This window comes from Trachemys scripta, chromosome 1 (genome assembly GCF_013100865.1).
Source record: "Trachemys scripta elegans isolate TJP31775 chromosome 1, CAS_Tse_1.0, whole genome shotgun sequence".
Lineage (NCBI taxonomy): Eukaryota > Metazoa > Chordata > Testudines > Emydidae > Trachemys > Trachemys scripta.
In genome coordinates this window covers 307,239,174-307,256,227 of record NC_048298.1, presented here as the reverse complement: position 1 = coordinate 307,256,227, position 17,054 = coordinate 307,239,174, and the positions used below count along the sequence as shown (strand labels likewise).

At 38.6% G+C, this 17,054-nt stretch overlaps 1 protein-coding gene across 12 annotated transcripts in view; it reads left to right on the top strand.

Annotated features, from left to right (window-relative positions):
• ZMYM2 (zinc finger MYM-type containing 2) overlaps positions 1-8,753 on the top strand; it is a 185,597-nt gene extending 176,844 nt beyond the window's left edge. For all 12 annotated transcript variants that reach the window (XM_034758789.1, XM_034758797.1, XM_034758798.1 and 9 more), the window contains 4 exons: positions 1,360-1,474; positions 3,238-3,489; positions 3,853-3,973; positions 7,458-8,753. In XM_034758789.1, the coding sequence (XP_034614680.1) occupies positions 1,360-1,474; positions 3,238-3,489; positions 3,853-3,973; positions 7,458-7,650 (681 nt within the window). In that variant the 3' untranslated portion in view covers positions 7,651-8,753. The remainder of the gene's footprint in view (positions 1-1,359; positions 1,475-3,237; positions 3,490-3,852; positions 3,974-7,457) is intronic.
• The last annotated feature ends 8,301 nt before the right edge of the window (positions 8,754-17,054 follow it).

The window sequence follows — 17,054 nt, the reverse complement described above, 5'->3', positions numbered from 1 at the left end:
TTCTTTCCACACATCGGGATGGTTTGTTCCTGCAACCTCAATAAGGATTCTTTAAAATACAGCCAGCTCTCCTGGACTCCTTTCCCCCTCATGTTATTCTCCCAAGGGATCCTGTCCATCAGTTCCCTGAGAGAGTCAGTCTGCTTTTCTGAAGTCCAGGGTCCTTATTCTGCTGCTCTCCTTTCTTCCTTGTGTCAGGATCCTGAACTTGACCATCTCATGGTCACTGCCTCCCAGGTTCCCATCCACTTTTGCTTCCCCTACTAATTCTTCCCTGTTTGTGAGCAGCAGGTCAAGAAGAGCTCTGCCCCCAGTTGGTTCCTCCAGCACTTGCACCTGGAAATTGTCCCCTACACTTTCCAAAAACTTCCTGGATTGTCTGTGCACTGCTGTATTGCTCTCCCAACAGATATTGGGGTGATTGAAGTCCCCAGTGAGACCCAGGGCCTGTGATCTAGTAACTTCTGTTAATTTTTGAAGAAAGCCTCGTCCACCTCATCCCCCTGGTCTGGTGGTCTATAGCAGACTCCCACCACGACATCACCCTTGTTGCTCACACTTCTAAACTTAATCCAGAGAGACTCAGGTTTTTCTGCAGTTTCATACTGGAGCTCTGAGCAGTCATACTGCTGTCTTACGTACAATGCAGCTCCTCCACCTTTTCTTCCCTGCCTGTCCTTCCTGAACAGTTTATATCCGTCCATGACAGTACTCCAGTCATGTGATTTATCCCACCAAGTCTGTTATTCCAATCACATCATAATTCCTTGACTGTGCTAGGACTTCCAGTTCTCCCGGCTTGTTTCCAAGGCTTTCTTGTAATGCCTGGCTAACAAGCATTTCTTGTAATGCTGCATATCATTTTCTTGTAATGCTGCATATCATTACCATGAGTAAATATTTTTCTTTGCTCTGTATTAGAAGTAAAGGTAATTCTGTCATTTGTATTGTTAATAATCACACTTTACATTTAAAATGTATCCTGCTAAAAATGTATCTACTCTGAAGACCTAGTTGGAAATGAAAAATAAGTGTTGGTGCCATAACTAAATACTTTGTTTTTTAGAGATTTTTTTTTAAAAAAAATCCTTTTCATTGATGTGAATTAGGCTTCTAATTAAACCAATATTTTTATCTTTAATATTTTCTCCAATACTTTTCTCTTTAATTTTGTTGTGCCCAATATTAGATGTTATGTGACTTAAATGCTACACTACTTTGTTTTATAGCGAGCCTACAACTGCTAAACTATTAGAAAATTTCATTGTTTTGTGAGAAGAAATGCCGGCTCATAACATATGTTGTTTTGTCACTGATTCTCCCAACACAGTAAATATTCTTTGTTTTTCTTGTTTTTAGTATTTGTATGGAAGCAATCGAAAAGACAATATATTTATTAATCCAAGCTACAAGACATTTGAGCAGGAATTAAATAAAATCCTTAAAAGTTGGCAACCAAGCATACTTCCAGATGGTAATTTTCTTTTTTGTCATGTACAGTCTTCTGTTAACAGTTCTGTACTCTATACTGCAGATATACACAAACAAATATTGTGTGCCTTGTGATGGTGATTGATAACATTAAAACAAATAAATAAAACGGTAGGTGTCTTTCACCTTGCCTACCTGGCTCCCGCTACCCTCTTCCCCCCCCCCCCCCGTCATTGCAGGGGATGAGGTCAGCCTACTGAGCAGAGCTCTGCAAAGAAGATGTAGCAACACTAAGACAACTTAGGAAATGGCAGGGAAAGGTGAACCTGTATCCCTTCACTCCTGTAAGCTATCTGGTACAGTTTAGGGGAGGAACACCCGCACTAGCCATACACACCCAACAGAGGAGCGAACAGAAGGCCTAGGCGCATCACTTGTGCTGCCTCCTCTTTGCCCAAAGGTATCTGGGTCCTTTTCAGAATATAGGGGGTGAAACAAACCCCATCGTTCCCCACCCCAGGAATGGGAGAGGTAGCTCTTGGGGGCTGTGAAGGAGCATTTGTGGTCATCACTCCTCCGTTGAAGCTGGAGCAGCCCTGAGAATAAGAGGAGAAACAACCCACCTCTGAAAAAAGATGGGAGAGAGTTTGGTATGTGTGAAGAGCATTGTAGGGTGCTCAGTGGGGCTGCAAAGTTAGGCACTTTGGTTACTGTGATGCACCTACCCCCATAACCTCTCAGTCTCAGCAGGAATGGGCAGATCTCCTGTGATGAGTCTCGGAGGGTGTGTGGGGGGGAAATATGAGGTAGGAGAGGAACTCATTTCTAGTCTCCTCTGCCCTCTCTCCCAGTATATCAGAGTGCTGCCAGGAGAGACAAGCTCAGTGGTCCAGCTAACATCATCACTCAGGGAACTGAGCACACAAGACCAGTTTCTGTAATTCTTGTGTTCCCTGCTGTACTCCACACTCCCACAGCACTCTTTCCCATCTCTCTTCGGAGCTGGCTGTTTATAGTCTTATTTTCAAGGTTGCCCCTGCTTCCAGTTGGATGGGGGCAGTCACAATTTTTCCTTCTCAGACCTCCCCAACTGTCCCCCATTTCTGGAGTGTAGGGTTGTTTCTCTCCCTATCTCTCTTTTTGGGGAATAGAGGAAGGGGTAAAAGTGCTATTTCCCAGCCCCTCTCCTTTCTTCCCTCTTGAGATTGTGGACTGTCAAGTTGCACTAGAATTTTTCTACCGCAAACCCATGAGAAGGAGGCAGGTGCACTTTTCTTTTCTCCCTTTCCTCCAGTGATCTTAGGTCTGCTGTAGCCTCTTTAGGTAGCAACTGCTGCCCTAGCTGACTTCTCCACCTAAAGTGATATAGGAGTCTTTTCTGGATGAGGCGTCTACCTGCGATCAGAAAACTGAGAGGGTCAGTCAGGGGCCCTTACAGGTGCCAAAAAACTCAAAAACCCAACCCAAAAACAGAGTTTTGTTATGAAAGGACCCAAGGTTGGTCACTTTCTCTGACCTTCACTTTTTTATGAAGTGGCATCAGTTATGAGAGTGACAATTTAAGAATCTTGTTGAAATAGTTTAACAAAAAAAGTGTTGCTTGTGTTTCTTGCTTATGTGGAAATTGCAGTTTTCTCTTCCTGAATCAGTGGGTTTCAATTTCTCCTCTTAGGGATGTGGGCAGTTTTCCATTGAATATTGAACATTTTGTTTGATTTTTGCCGTTGATAGAAGTTGCTGATTCTTTGAAATGTGGGTTGTTTGCCTCATTGTATTTTCTCTAATACATTTTTTCCCCCCCGGAAGGGTCAATATTCTCTCGAGTTGAAGAAGATTATCTTTGGAGGATAAAACAGCTAGGATCACACTCTCCATTTGCTCTTTTGAATACACTGTTCTACTTTAACACTAAATATTTTGGCCTGAAAACAGTGGAGCAGCACTTAAGACTTTCCTTTGGCACCGTTTTTAGACAGTGGAAAAAAAATCCTCGAACAATGGACAGCAAAGCTTGTCTTCGATATCAAGTTTCTTCCCTATGTGGCGCGGATAGTGAAGGTATTATTATCGGTTTCAAAATAAGTATTACAGAGGTATCCAAATTTTGCCCAACTGAGGGCCACTTTGGCACCTTGCCAGGAGCCTGAGGACCGTACCTCATTTGCATAAAACTGAGCAGCTTGTAGCTATTGGATCTTTAATATGAATGTGTGGTCTGCAGCGACTACAAGGTCCCTGCATTAAATATTCCATCTTGTTCCAAGTAGCCTCCATGTCTAATGTTGGAACCTTGTCTATGGGCTGCATCTCCAGTATTCTGGGTTGTACTTTTGTTCACCCTAATCTATTATGTTAAATATAAAAATGAAATTACCTTATGTTTTCAAGTTTGGGCTTAGATGGGTTTTTTCCTTTTTAAAGATAAAATTACTACTGGAAAAAGGAAACATGAAGATGATGAGCCAGTGTTTGAACAAATTGAAAACACATCAAATCCTGCTAGATGTCCAGTAAAAATGTTTGAGTGCTATCTATCTAAGAGGTAAGTGTTTCATGGACTAGTATACGTATGTTTTTTAGAATTGTGAGGGTGCAGAAGGAGAGACTATTATGGTGCAATGTGAAATAAAGTTTACACAAATAAAGTGAATGTATTGCTTGGGGAAAGAGGCAGATTGAAAGCACTGAAATTTGCAACAAAAACTTCCCCCTTCTGCTCTGCAGAAAGACACTCCATCTAGGGGTAAGAGTATGGTTTGGTTTCGATATCTATTAAATCATGAGAATCTCAGACTTGCCAACAGGAGACCCAGTTGATTCATATATTGATGATGTGTCTTGTGGTATGCATATCTGATCACTAATTGGACTGCAAAACAGTCTTATTTCATATAGGCCTTCGAAAAGTCACGTGATGGCAACAACTTTCAGTTACTACTGATTTCTGGATTTGGTAACCTAGGCCTATAAAGCTCCATTATCTTTTGATTCCTTTTTGTTTAGATGTTAAATAAGAATGTGAATGATGTAAAAGAAAACCACAAGGTATTTAAACTTGTAGAGATTCAAATGCTCAACACCAAGTTAGTGCCTTTTATTTGTGGTGATATGTTATTCCAAGCAAATATTCTCTGTTTTTGTTGAAGACAAGTATTTTAAGTTTTTTCTGTTACTGATTGAAAGACTCTCAAACAGCTGTAATTCTGCTCTTATTGGACTCCAGATGCATACTAATATTCTTTTGGTTTCTTCAGAATGAAATAAATATTAGTTTGAGCAAACCATGATCATGTTATGTCTTCCCCTGCATTCTTTATATTGCTTGTAAATTGATGAATTGGTGTTAAGGACCCAATTCTGTAATTCTCAAGTCAGGCAAAAATCCCACTGAAAATAAGTTGCACATTAGTTACAATTTAATGAAAAGTTCTGTTATGCAGGTAAATATTATCGAATAATTAAAAAAAAAATTCTAGAGTTTATTCTCATTTGAAGACTGCTGCTTATATGGTAGATTTCAAGTTCAGATTGTTTTGTTGTTGCCCCAGCAGAATACATGCTTCGAATTTTTTCACAATGAGAAAAGAATAATTTTTTCACTAGCCCATGACTTAGAAATGGATGAATAGTTATTAAATGAACTATTTAATAATAATAATTAATAATAAAAAAAGCTTCAGGCAGACAAAACTTTAGAAAATTTCATTTCAAAAGTTGAATGTTTTGGAAATGTATATGTGGTAGAAAACTGAAGAACTTAAAATGGGAAACATTTTACAACTTTTAAATAATCTGAGAAGTTCCATAGAAATTTCACAAAGTATAATATAAAGCCCAAAATGTTTTAGCAAACTGCACTTTATCCCTAAAAAGTGAAGATATAATTGAATGTATGGCAGAAACAAAGTCCAAGTATAGAATTTTACCTCTTTGGTTTCTCGCTGTGGTTTTCAGTGTTCTATTAAATATTTGAAAACCAGTTCCCATTAAATAGTCCTTGCCCTGCTAAAATATGTTTGCTTAGACACTAGAATCACACACCTTGGGAAGATTGTATGTAATAGCACGTTGTAGAGGTAGATTTTTGTTAACTACTGCTATGTAGCCAGTAGATGGAGCATACAAAACACTTTCAAGAAACTTAATTGAAAATAGTGAAAGGAGAGCGAAAAGCAAACAATTGTCGAAGCTTTCAAAATAGCTCTTCTGTTCCTAATAATGTCACAATTGTAAAGTACAATATCTTAAAATAGCTCTTGGTCATTTTCCCTACTGCAATTGCAGGCTGTCTTTTCTGGTCTTGTTTGCTGCCACACCTTGTTAATACCCTGACCCAATGGAGGAGAGGTTTCCTGCACAGTTGAAGTTATTTTGTAAAATACCTCTTTAAAACAACATTTAATTAAAACTGTTCTCTCAATTTTCAAGTAATGGTCCCTATATTCTGTAAGTGGGTTTTGAAACTGGTACTTGAGAATCAGCTGACAACCTGCAGCTGAAATTTTAAAGGCACACCTCTCACTTTCAGCAAACAGGTCTGATTGTTGAGAATCAGTTGAGAATATTAAAATGTTTAAATATAATATTTCAAATCTAAACAACTTCCAACAATGATGTCTGTTTCTATCAAAGTAGGAAAGTAGCTGCTCTTGCAGCTGAGTGAGGCTATGTCTACACTACTGTGGTAAGTCGACCTACGCTACGTACCTTAGGTCGAGTTACTGCGGGGTCTACATTGCGAGGGGTCAACGGGAGAAACTCGACTGGAGAGCGATCTGCTGTCGATTTGACAGGTCTTTACTAGACCCGCTAAATCGACTGCCCGTGGATAAATCTCAGAGCGTTGATCCCGGCTGTGTAGTGTAGGCCTGCCCTGTCTGCAATCTGCAAGTGCCAGTCCGAAAAAGCCAGCTAAATACTTTGAGCCAAAAAGCATGTCCCAGTACTATTGGCTCTTAAAATCTGTAATATTTAAGGGGGAGGAGAATAATTTAAAAATATAATCATAAACTAGATGGGCAGCTTTGTGTTGAGAATTTCCTTAAGAATCCTCTCCACTGTCTAAGAATGCTGAGATGCATCTGAGCCACAACAGCACCAAGTTCACCAGATTTGCATGGCTCAGTAGGAAACTGCAAAGCAGCTTCATAGGAGAAACAAGAGGAACCATATAATAGGGACTCAGGAGCTAAGGCAGCAAGATAGTAAGCCTATGCCCAACAACCAAACCTTGGAAAGAAAAGGCAGGAAAAAGATTTTTTCGTTTCTCTCTTAAGACCGACCATACTGGGTCACACCAAAGGTCCATCTAGCCCAGTATCCTGGCCAATCCCAGGTGCCCCAGAGGGAATGAACAGAACAGGTAATCATCAAGTGATCCATTCCAGGTCACCCATTCCCAGCTTCTGGCAAACAGAACCTAGCCATTGATGGAGCTATCCTCCATTAATTTATCTAGTTCTTTTTGAACCCTGTTATAGTCTTGGCCTTCACAGCATCCTTGGGCAGAGAGTTCCACAGGTTGACTGTGCATCAACCTTTTTTTAATTTTAAGGAAATATATAATACTCCTCTACCTCGATATAACGCTGTCCTCAGGAGCCAAAAAATCTTACCGATTTATAGGTGAAACTGCGTTATATCGAACTTGCTTTGATCCGCCGGAGTGCCCAGCTCTGCCCCCCCCCCCCCCCCCCCCCCGAGTACTGCTTTACCGCGTTATATCAGAATTCTTGTTCTATTGGGTCACATTATATTGGGGTAGAGGTGTAGTTTTTAGTTTATAGAGAGCTACAGCACCTTAGATCGAAAAGCAACCTCAGCTGGACAAGAATGCTTGAAGCCATTTATGCCACCATAAGGTCCCATTTTCAAACCAGAAGGCAGTATTTTTCCACATTAATCCTCAACTCCTAATATGTATATGCACAATTATAGTTGTACACACAGGATGTTAAAAATCAAAACCTGTGTACATTTGTCATGTGAAACTTTGACTCTTTTGACCATTTTTTTTTTCCTTTTAGCCCACAGAATCTTAATCAGAGAATGGATGTGTTCTATTTACAACCGGAATGCTCTGTTTCCTCAGATAGCCCTGTCTGGTATACTTCCACTTCACTGGACCGCAACACTTTGGAACACATGCTCGTACGGGTTCTTTTAGTAAAAGATATTTATGATAAAGACAATTATGAACTGGATGAAGATATAGATTAAAACAAACTTCCAAAAGCTGTCAGGAAAAACAAAACAGCATTAGATAGTCATGCTGCTAGACCTTTATTATGGAAACCATTTCAAGTTTACTCTTCGTTTTATGAGTTTTGTAGCAGTGTACCCTGACCTGGGTATTACCATGTAAATAATCCGTGAGTGAAAGTTGCCATTATCCTCTTACGTAGTGGTTTTAGGATACTTAACAAACACATTCAAATTCTTTTTTTTATTATTATTTATTTGATTAGGTATGTTTGTAACTTTTTACATTGCGAAATATGAATGAGAATGTGCCATGTGTAATTTTTTTTCTTGTAGTAAGAAACATCCATATTGCACAACTCTACTGTTGCAAGCTTCCTTGAAAGGAGGCTCTTTTACTGGGTTCTTCAACCAGACGGTTGTGTATGGGTAGCACTACTAAAGTTTAGAACTTGCTGTGTCTTTCAAATTTTTAAATAAATTGTAAACTAATAGGTTTTTTACTTTTTAGTTACTGAAGCCTTATAAGGTTATGTAGAGAGATTCCATCTTATGTACCAAAAATAGACAAAAGAGAATGCTGTCAATATTGGTGTACTGTAATGTGAATCTATACTGGTGAAAACAACTTTTTTGTTGCCCTTATTAAAACCTTAGTGTCCTTTCCTTATTTGTGACTCTCTGAATTGCCCCTTCAAATAAAATATATATTCAAAATGAGTGTAAGCGTAAGGCATGTGATCATCTAGACATTTATTTTGTAAAAATGTCTGATGGCAATGCTATAATTTTCTTTTCCATTTTTATTTTGCCAAACATAAATGCTGGTACCCCATATTTCTGTACATCAGTCCTTCATAGCCTTAGCAAAAGGGACTTTAATGCAGTATTATAAAGAGTAATACAGTATACTACATTTTTAAACTTTCTTCATTTGTCATTGCTATGCTGTACTTAAATACAACTAACATTTGATTATGGGTTGAGAGAGTTCTTTTAACTAATGTCTCCATTAAAAAAACAGAAGACACATGAAGTGGCAGAAAGTCAAAAGATAATTTTAAAAAAATCTGCTGTCCTTTGTTCTTTGTCTGTTCAATATATTTATTTTGCATAAGGAATCTGATTTCCAGATGTATATGTTCAGCCTCTAAAGTTTTGTTTGTTCCCTGCTCTTGTTTGACTAATGCAGGCAATATGGTGGTTTGTGCAATATTTCCTGTAGTACTCAAGAAATCATAGTACAGCATTCTACTATAAAGTAGGTAATTGGTATGGTATTCCTAATGATTTAAGAATCTATCAATAACTATCAATTATTACTGAGATGAAAGAAAGAAAGAAAGAAAATTGTTTTTATATATCTTATCGCCATGAGATTCATTTCCTGCAAAGATGCACGACTTTTTCATTTTCCTCATTATAGAAGAATGGACATAGGGATGCTTACTTCTACAAAGAAATAAAGCTGCTAGCGCTTTGTTTTGATAAAGAAATTTATTTAAATTTCTGTTACTCTCTTCTGACCATGAGTATGTATTAACTTTAGATATACTACTAATAGAAAAGCAGATGAATATACACATTTTTAATTTCTTTATTTTGATTGGCTGAATTGGCACCAGGTCCCCCAAAATGATTACAGTTGTTCCATTGCCTGAAAAATCAGGCAACGTTTCACAGCACTAGTCAATAGATTATTTAACACAGGGGTCGGCAACCTTTCAGAATGGTGTGCCAAGTCTTCATTTATTCACTCTAATTTAAGGTTTCGCGTGCCAGTAATACATTTTAACGTTTTTAGAAGGTCTGGAATACTTGTGGCACCTTAGAGACTAACAAATTTATTAGAGCATAAGCTTTCGTGGACTACAGCCCACTTCTTCGGATGCATATAGAATGGAACATATATTGAGGAGATATATATACACACATACAGAGAGCATAAACAGGTGGGAGTTGTCTTACCAACTCTGAGAGGCCAATTAATTAAGAGAAAAAAACTTTTGAAGTGATAATCAAGAAGGTCTCTTTCTGTAAGTCTATAATATATAACTAAACTATTGTATGTAAAGTAAATAAGATTTTTAAAATGCTTAAGAAGCTTCATTTAAAATTAAATTAAAACGCAGAGTCGTCCGTCCCTCCCCCCCCCCCCGACCGGTGGCCAGGACCTGGGCAGTGTGCCACTGAAAATCAGCTCGCGTGTCGCCTTCGGCACACATGCCATAGGTTACCTACCCCTGATCTAACATATAGTGCTCAGTAATCTGTTGACTGTTGCTGTGAAATGTTTCCTGATTCTCCAGGCAATGGTGCAACTTCAGTAACTAAAATATTACTTAATGCCTGTTTTTTCAAGCAACAGCAGTACAAAATACTCATGAGATAGAAAAGTTACTCGATTGTAAAATAAATTTCAAGCACTATAATCACAGTTTTAATAGTTCTATGTTTTGGGAACTAAGTTTCCAATTCTGTGAAGTACTTAAGTACAAACTTAACTTTAAGCAAATGAATAGTCCCATTGAGTTCAGTGGGACTACAGTATTACTAACCTGCTTAAAGTTAAACATGTGCTTGAAACCCCTGGTCAGCAAAGCACTTAAGTATATGCTTAACTTTGAGAGATAAATTTAAACTATAAATGTTTAACTTGTTACGTATATGCTTAAGTGCTTTTGCTAAAAGCAGTAAGAGACCCAATTTCAGGAGGGTCCATAAGCATGTGCTTATGTCCATCCCTGTTGAGGACAACACTTTAGCACTGATTCAAGAAAGCACTTAATGGTTGACTCTGTGCTAAAATTAAGTATATGCTGGCATGTTTTGCCTGAATCAGAAGCTAACCCAGTGTCCTCAAAATCTGATTATGGATATCCTTTAAGTAAATAAGGACTCTTGTTAATATGACATACTAGAGACTAACCTACATTGTTTTCTATTTCATAAGGAAGTGATGACTGAAGTCTATTAGAAATCAAATTATTGCCATAAATTTCTCTCATTCTCTACCCCAATTCCACTCTCCAATAAAAACACAACCATAATTTAGGCAGGCTTTAAAATAGAAGTTTTTACATATAGATCCAAGTTGGTAATACAAAGATGGCTGACATGAAAATAACTTATTCCAGAAGATGGAGCTATTCCATCATTAGCAATAATGTTTATTCAAGTAGTGTATTTAGATCAAACATTGTAAACTGTTGGGATACTGTAGTCAAGTACACATCATGCCTCAATGTATACATGTTATTACATAATTTCTAAATTTTAATGGTGATGCAAAATGCAATAAACAGCCTTAGCTTTAAAAAAAATAAATAAATGCAATTTTGTAATAATTAGGAGTTGAGGGCAAATACTTTTTTCTTTTTAAAGACTGTTGCTAGTCCAGTTCTTGACTATCTTGGTTCCAAGGAACAACATGAAGAAATAAATTAATGTGTAGGAATCTATAGCCGTCTTGTTTCATATCGGGTGTCTAGGTTAATGGCATGGATCAATAATTTGCTTGACACCCTCTACCCCCAATCTAAAGAGGGAAGTGTGAAGAAGTACCCTGGCTTTCTTGGCCATTGGTGGTAACTATGGTACAGCTCACCTTAGTTAGAAATATAACTTGGTAACTAGTCTGCTGTACACAGTCTGTTGTCTGTGAGATACCTCATTCTTCCTCCCCCCTCTCTGAGGTACTGGTAGCATGTGCTAGCCTAAATACATAATTTTTCTGCCACGTCCCAAAATCTGTCAGCATGTGCTAAATGTCTCCTTTTCTGCATGAAGAAAAAGTTTTATCTAGAGAACCAAATCTCCCAAGAAACCTATATTTTTAATAATTAAAACAAAGATGGCAGCTTGAAGATACTGAGAGAATTAGAGTGGCAACACTAGGCAAGATGTAATGCAAATACAATTTTAGTGAAAATTTTATACAAAGGAAAGTTCCTTTTTGAAAATTGTAAGTAGTAATATTTGTTTTTCTATTAAAATGATGATTGCTATACAGTGGCATTCTGGGCACGGAAAGAAAATGTATGTTATATAAGTAAACCCAGGCTTTTGTAATTATTGGCTTATGATATAAAGCACAATGAAGACTTGTAAGAGTTAACTTTTAATTGAGCAAAAAGTAGTTGCGTAGATAACCTCAACATTTAACATCTCAATTGAGAAGGAGACTGAAAACATAAATCTAGAATGCAATAATAATTTATTGGTATTACTGTACTGCTTGGGGGCTCCATTATGCTAGGTATGCTGTACAAATATATATAAAAAAACATGATTTCTGCCCCCCAAAGAGTTTGCATTCTAGAAAAAGGACACAGACAAAAAGCATGTGTATGGAGAGGACGAAAGATAACATACAATGATGCTAGGCAAACATTTTAGTTCCATATTTTCTTGTAAATATTTTAAATTTTTAGCTTAACTACTACTTTCGGCTATTCTGTTTTTTATTAATTTTGGTCTAATGTTCTTTTAAATAGACAAAAATAAAATTTCAGACCTCTTTAATCAATTTTATTCCAAAATAACAAAGCTTGTAGAGAATGTAGATTGGGGGCTGCTGTTCTCCCACTTGTAACATAAGTGAATTACACAGTAGCAATGAATTATACAGTAGCAATTTTAAAACTGATAAAGTACTCTTTCCACACAACACATAATTATGTCAGTGAGTTCCCCAATCTGAATTGTCATAGAGGTGAAGAATTAGCAAGATTCAAAGCGGGATTGGACATTTATATGGAAAACAAGACTATCCGGAATTTTGGAAGGGATATTAAATGTCATTCTTAAAACTTTAAAACAATCTCTAACTATTAGGGTTTAGAATGAGACCTTCATCAAGGTAGATGATCTAAGAGCTGCCATGCTGCAGGGGTGAGTTTGGGTTTTTTTTGCACTTCCCCGTGAAGCTTCTGGTACTGGCCACAGGCAGAATACGAGACTAAATGGACCTCAAGTCTGATCCAGTCTGGCAGTTCTTCATTTGCCAAATTTTCATGAAAGGCCTCTGCTTGAAAGACCTTGCATGATATGCAGATTATACCAAGAATCCCACAATCCACTGCTCCAATGCACCTAATCTTGGCGTGAAATGTGGCAAGTGTCTAACAGTGCATAATAACACTACAAACTGCTTGATGGAGATTAATATTTACTCTTTTTAAGCACCCAGAAGTATGTTAGGCACCTCACAAAATTAAGTGGGGGTTAGATTTTCAGCTCTGCTCTGCTTTTTGTACTGCTCAGGTGGCAGAAAGAGAATTGAAACTGCCTCTTGGAGATTCCAGGTGGGGGAATCCCCAGTGGGTATACAGCACCCCCTATTCAGTATAAAAGGTGATGGCTGGGGCATGCTGTACGCCAGTTATCTTCTATTTGTGAAGAGTCCCTGGGGATAGATGGGGTAGATTAGAGCAGTTTGAAGGCTCTATCTTCAGTTTTGTTTTTGTGAGGTGCTGAATACAAGTTTGGAGCATGTCCTGAACTGTATGTAGTGTTATAAAGTATTAGACAACTTCAGGCTGCTCTAACCTAATTCAGCATCTGGGCAGAAAATCTGGGCATTGTAACAGTTTCCATGACATCCCTTCCTCTTCGTTGTGCTGAACAGCTCCTGGCCACAGCAAAGATTTTAGCATGTGGTCCAGAAAAGTAAAAATGTAACATGATACAGCTGAGGTTTATCAACAGACAAAAAGGGGCAGATGGAGACAGGAAGGACCAGCGTGATAATCTCATCTGTTCCTTATCTAAGGGCTAGTCTTCGCTACAGGGGTAAGTCAACTTAAGTTACACTATTCCAGCTATGTGAATAACGTAGCTGAAGTTGACGTAACTTAGGTCGACTTAAGCTGGTGTTTTCACTGTGCTGCATCGACAGAAGACGCTCTCCAGTTGACTTTACCTTACTTTTCTCAGAGAGGTGAAGTACCGGGGTCGACCAGAGAATACTCTGCCATCGATTTAGCGGGTCTTCACTAGACCCATTAAATTGACAGCCGCTGTATCGATTGCAGCAGCGTCCATCTCCCCGGTAGTGAAAACAAGCCCTCAGTAAGCTATCATTACATCTTGCTGTACCTTTTGTATATAAACTCCCTCCCTCCTTTCAGTTCTATTGGATAAAAAGGCAGAATTGAGTTTTTAGGAGGGATTTGAATGAGACTAGCTGGTGTGGCAAACAGGTTTAGGGATGCAAACGAGGTATTGAAGCTGGTGCTATTGATGGACAGAGGCAGAGGGATAAATGCAAAAGGAGATCAGTCAGAGAAGACTCTAGGCATTTTGAACAGCTAGTGGAATTTAGGAAGGCAGAATTCATTAACCAATTCTAAAGTCAGAAGGAACCCTTAGAGCATTTAGGCTGACCTCCTGTATGTCACTGGCAAAATAATTTCAACCATTTACCCCGTATGCAATCACTGGAGTTGGAATTAGCTAAAATATCCATGTAGTAGTGTCAGTTGTTCAAAAGAACTGTCAGGCCAGTTAAAATTTTTAGTTTTCAAGATTCACACCAATGTGTCTGTGTGTCCAAACAAGAATAGCAAAAAGTCATCTGTCAAGGGAATATTTTTACTTCTTGGGCTCCAGATTCGTTATGTATCTCCATTCAGTCAAGTCACTGACATAGTAACAATGGTGTGCTTCTACATGCACAATTCTAGCTGGTTGCGATGCAGTTAGATCTCTAACTGTCCATGAGTCTGGAGAATATTTCAACTAGTTTGTCTAATTAAGTATACTTCTGTTTGCAACTGAGTTTCCTAGTTGTCAGCTCTCAAAATGAAAGGGAGAAAAAGGTCTCCTAAAAAGATACGATTTGAGCTCTTTGGGATCTTCAGTGGGCAGACCTATCATGAGACCTGTCAGCATAGTTTTGTGCCTACAATACTTCACTTCTGCTAGTATCAGACTGTGCCAATAGTCTGGAAAGAAACAGCAACAGGTACTCTTTGTTTTGGATAAACTCACTGGGAAAAGCGGGGAGTCTTCAACTTCTTCCTGAACCAAAATTTGTCTAATTCGAGTGGCAGGTCTGAAACTTGACTTTATGAACATGAAAAGTAGATACAAAAGGAATTTCTAATTCACCAAATTGTCTAACTCAGAACAGAGTGTGACACAATCTTTTTCTACACCATATGAATTTCTTGGAGAGGTGTTGCTTTGTCTTTTTCAAATCTCATTGCTCCTTGTGTTTCTGGGCTTGGAGATGAAATAAAGGAACCAGAACCATACTGCATATTCCGCAATGATATCAGTGTCAAGAACCTCCCCAGACTTCATTCCCAAGCTTAAATATTTTTTCCACACCTCTCATCGCTGTCATCTTTCTTCCCATCCAAAGTATGAAATGAAAGGATTTTGGCACAAGGTTAGATGTGAAAATAGCAATGTAACATTTTTCTCATAAGGACAAACATTTCAAAAATTTACTTCCCTGTTCATGCTTTGCTAGTTATGTATATGGTGCGGGGGAAAGTTTTATTTAAAAACACGCCAACATGAATGCAAACCACAAGGATCAGAGTTTGTATTTGAGAGGCCTGCAAAGAACAAAACCAAACAGCTTTCTTTTTTGATAATAGGATAACCCAACAAGCTGGACATTTTAGCTTTAAGTACTGGTTTCCCTCCTAATTTTCAGGTTGTTTTCTGTTGTTGTAAACTCTATAGTCATAGTGAAGGCAAGTATTCAAAATATGAGTGCATTGTATAAACAGCAAGCAAGACTTGAGAGAACAGCATGACTGTATACTAACGAGAGTAAATATCTGTAACCTACCATTCACAGATCTAAGGCCAGAAAGGACCATTTTGATCATCTAGTCCTGTGGTTTTCAACCATTTTTTCATTTGCAGACTCCTAAAAAAATTTCAAATGAAGGTGCAGACCCCTTTGGAAATCTTAGACATAGTGTGTGGATCTCCAGGGGTCCACAGATTGAAAACGCTATTCTGTGGTAATGACAATCTTTCATAGACCCCTAGACTGACTTGTATAAGACAAGTCAAGACCTTTCCCAAAATAATTCTTGTTTGAACAAAAGCATCTCATTTAGATTAACATCCAATTTTGATTTAAAAATTTCCAATGATGGAGAATTCACCATGACTCTTTATAAATTGTGCCAATAGTTAATTACTGTCACTGTTAAAAATGTGTACCTTATTTCCAGTCTGACTTTATCTAACTTCAACTTCCTGCCATTGAATTGTGTTATATTTTTGTCTGCTAGATTGAAGAGCGCATTATGAAATAGTAGATTTCCAAGTCACCCCTTAACCTGCTCTTTGTTACACTAAAGAGGCCAGGGCATGTTTTCCAATTCCAAATTTTTGTGGCACTTCTCTGAACCCTCTCCAAATTATCAACATTCTTCTTGAATTGTGGACACAAAACTGGACAAAGAATTCCACTAGAGGTTGCACTAATGCCTTATACAGAGGTAATATAACCTCCTTATTCCTACTTGAGATTCCCCTGTTTGTGTGCAAGGATCACATTAGCCTTTTTGGCCACAGCACCACACTAGGAGTGCATGTTCAGTTGATTATCCACTAGCCCCCTCAGAGTCACTGCTTCCCTGGATAGAGTCCCCCATCATGTTAGTATGGCCTACAATCTTTGTTCTTAGATGTATACATTTATAATTGGACACATTAAAGTGCATATTACCAAGCTTATCTGGATTGCTCTGAATCAGCAATCAGTCCTCTTCATTATTTGCCACTCTCCCAAATTTTGTGTCATATGCAAACTTGATCAATGATGATTTTGTTAAATATTCTTCTTCAAGTGATTGCTCATATCAATTCCAATTAGGTGTGCGCAGGCTGCATGCATGACAGCCGGAAGATTTTTCCCTTGGAGTATCCCTGCTGGAGTTGCGCCTTCATGGTGTTCAATATACGGCCCTGATGACCCACCACTCCCTCAGTTCCTTCTTGCCGCCAGTGACGGCTAGCTGGAATACTCCGTTGCTCTTGCCTTGGCAAGCACTTTTTTGGTAGTGTCAAATTTTTGGTGTAGTTAGTAATCGTTTATAGTTCATAAGTTTCCTTTGGGGGGACTCCCCCTCCCCCAACTCTCCCCTGCACCGGGGCGTTCCTCGCTCCCCAGGGTTTAAACTCTGTAAGGACTGTGGCAAATCTATGCCCAGGGGCGACCCACACGCTTTCTACTTGAAGTGTCTCAGGGAAAGTCACCAAAAGAGGTGCAGGATATGTAAGGGGTTTTTCCCCAGGACCTTAAAAGACCGGGAGCAAAGGCTCAAGAGCCTCCTCATGGAGGCTGCACTCCAGACAGAATCCAACCCTGGGTCTCCAGAGCCCATGCCCAGCATCTCATTGGTGCAGAGTGCACTGGCGCTAAGGAAGGACTCCAAGGAGACTTGGCT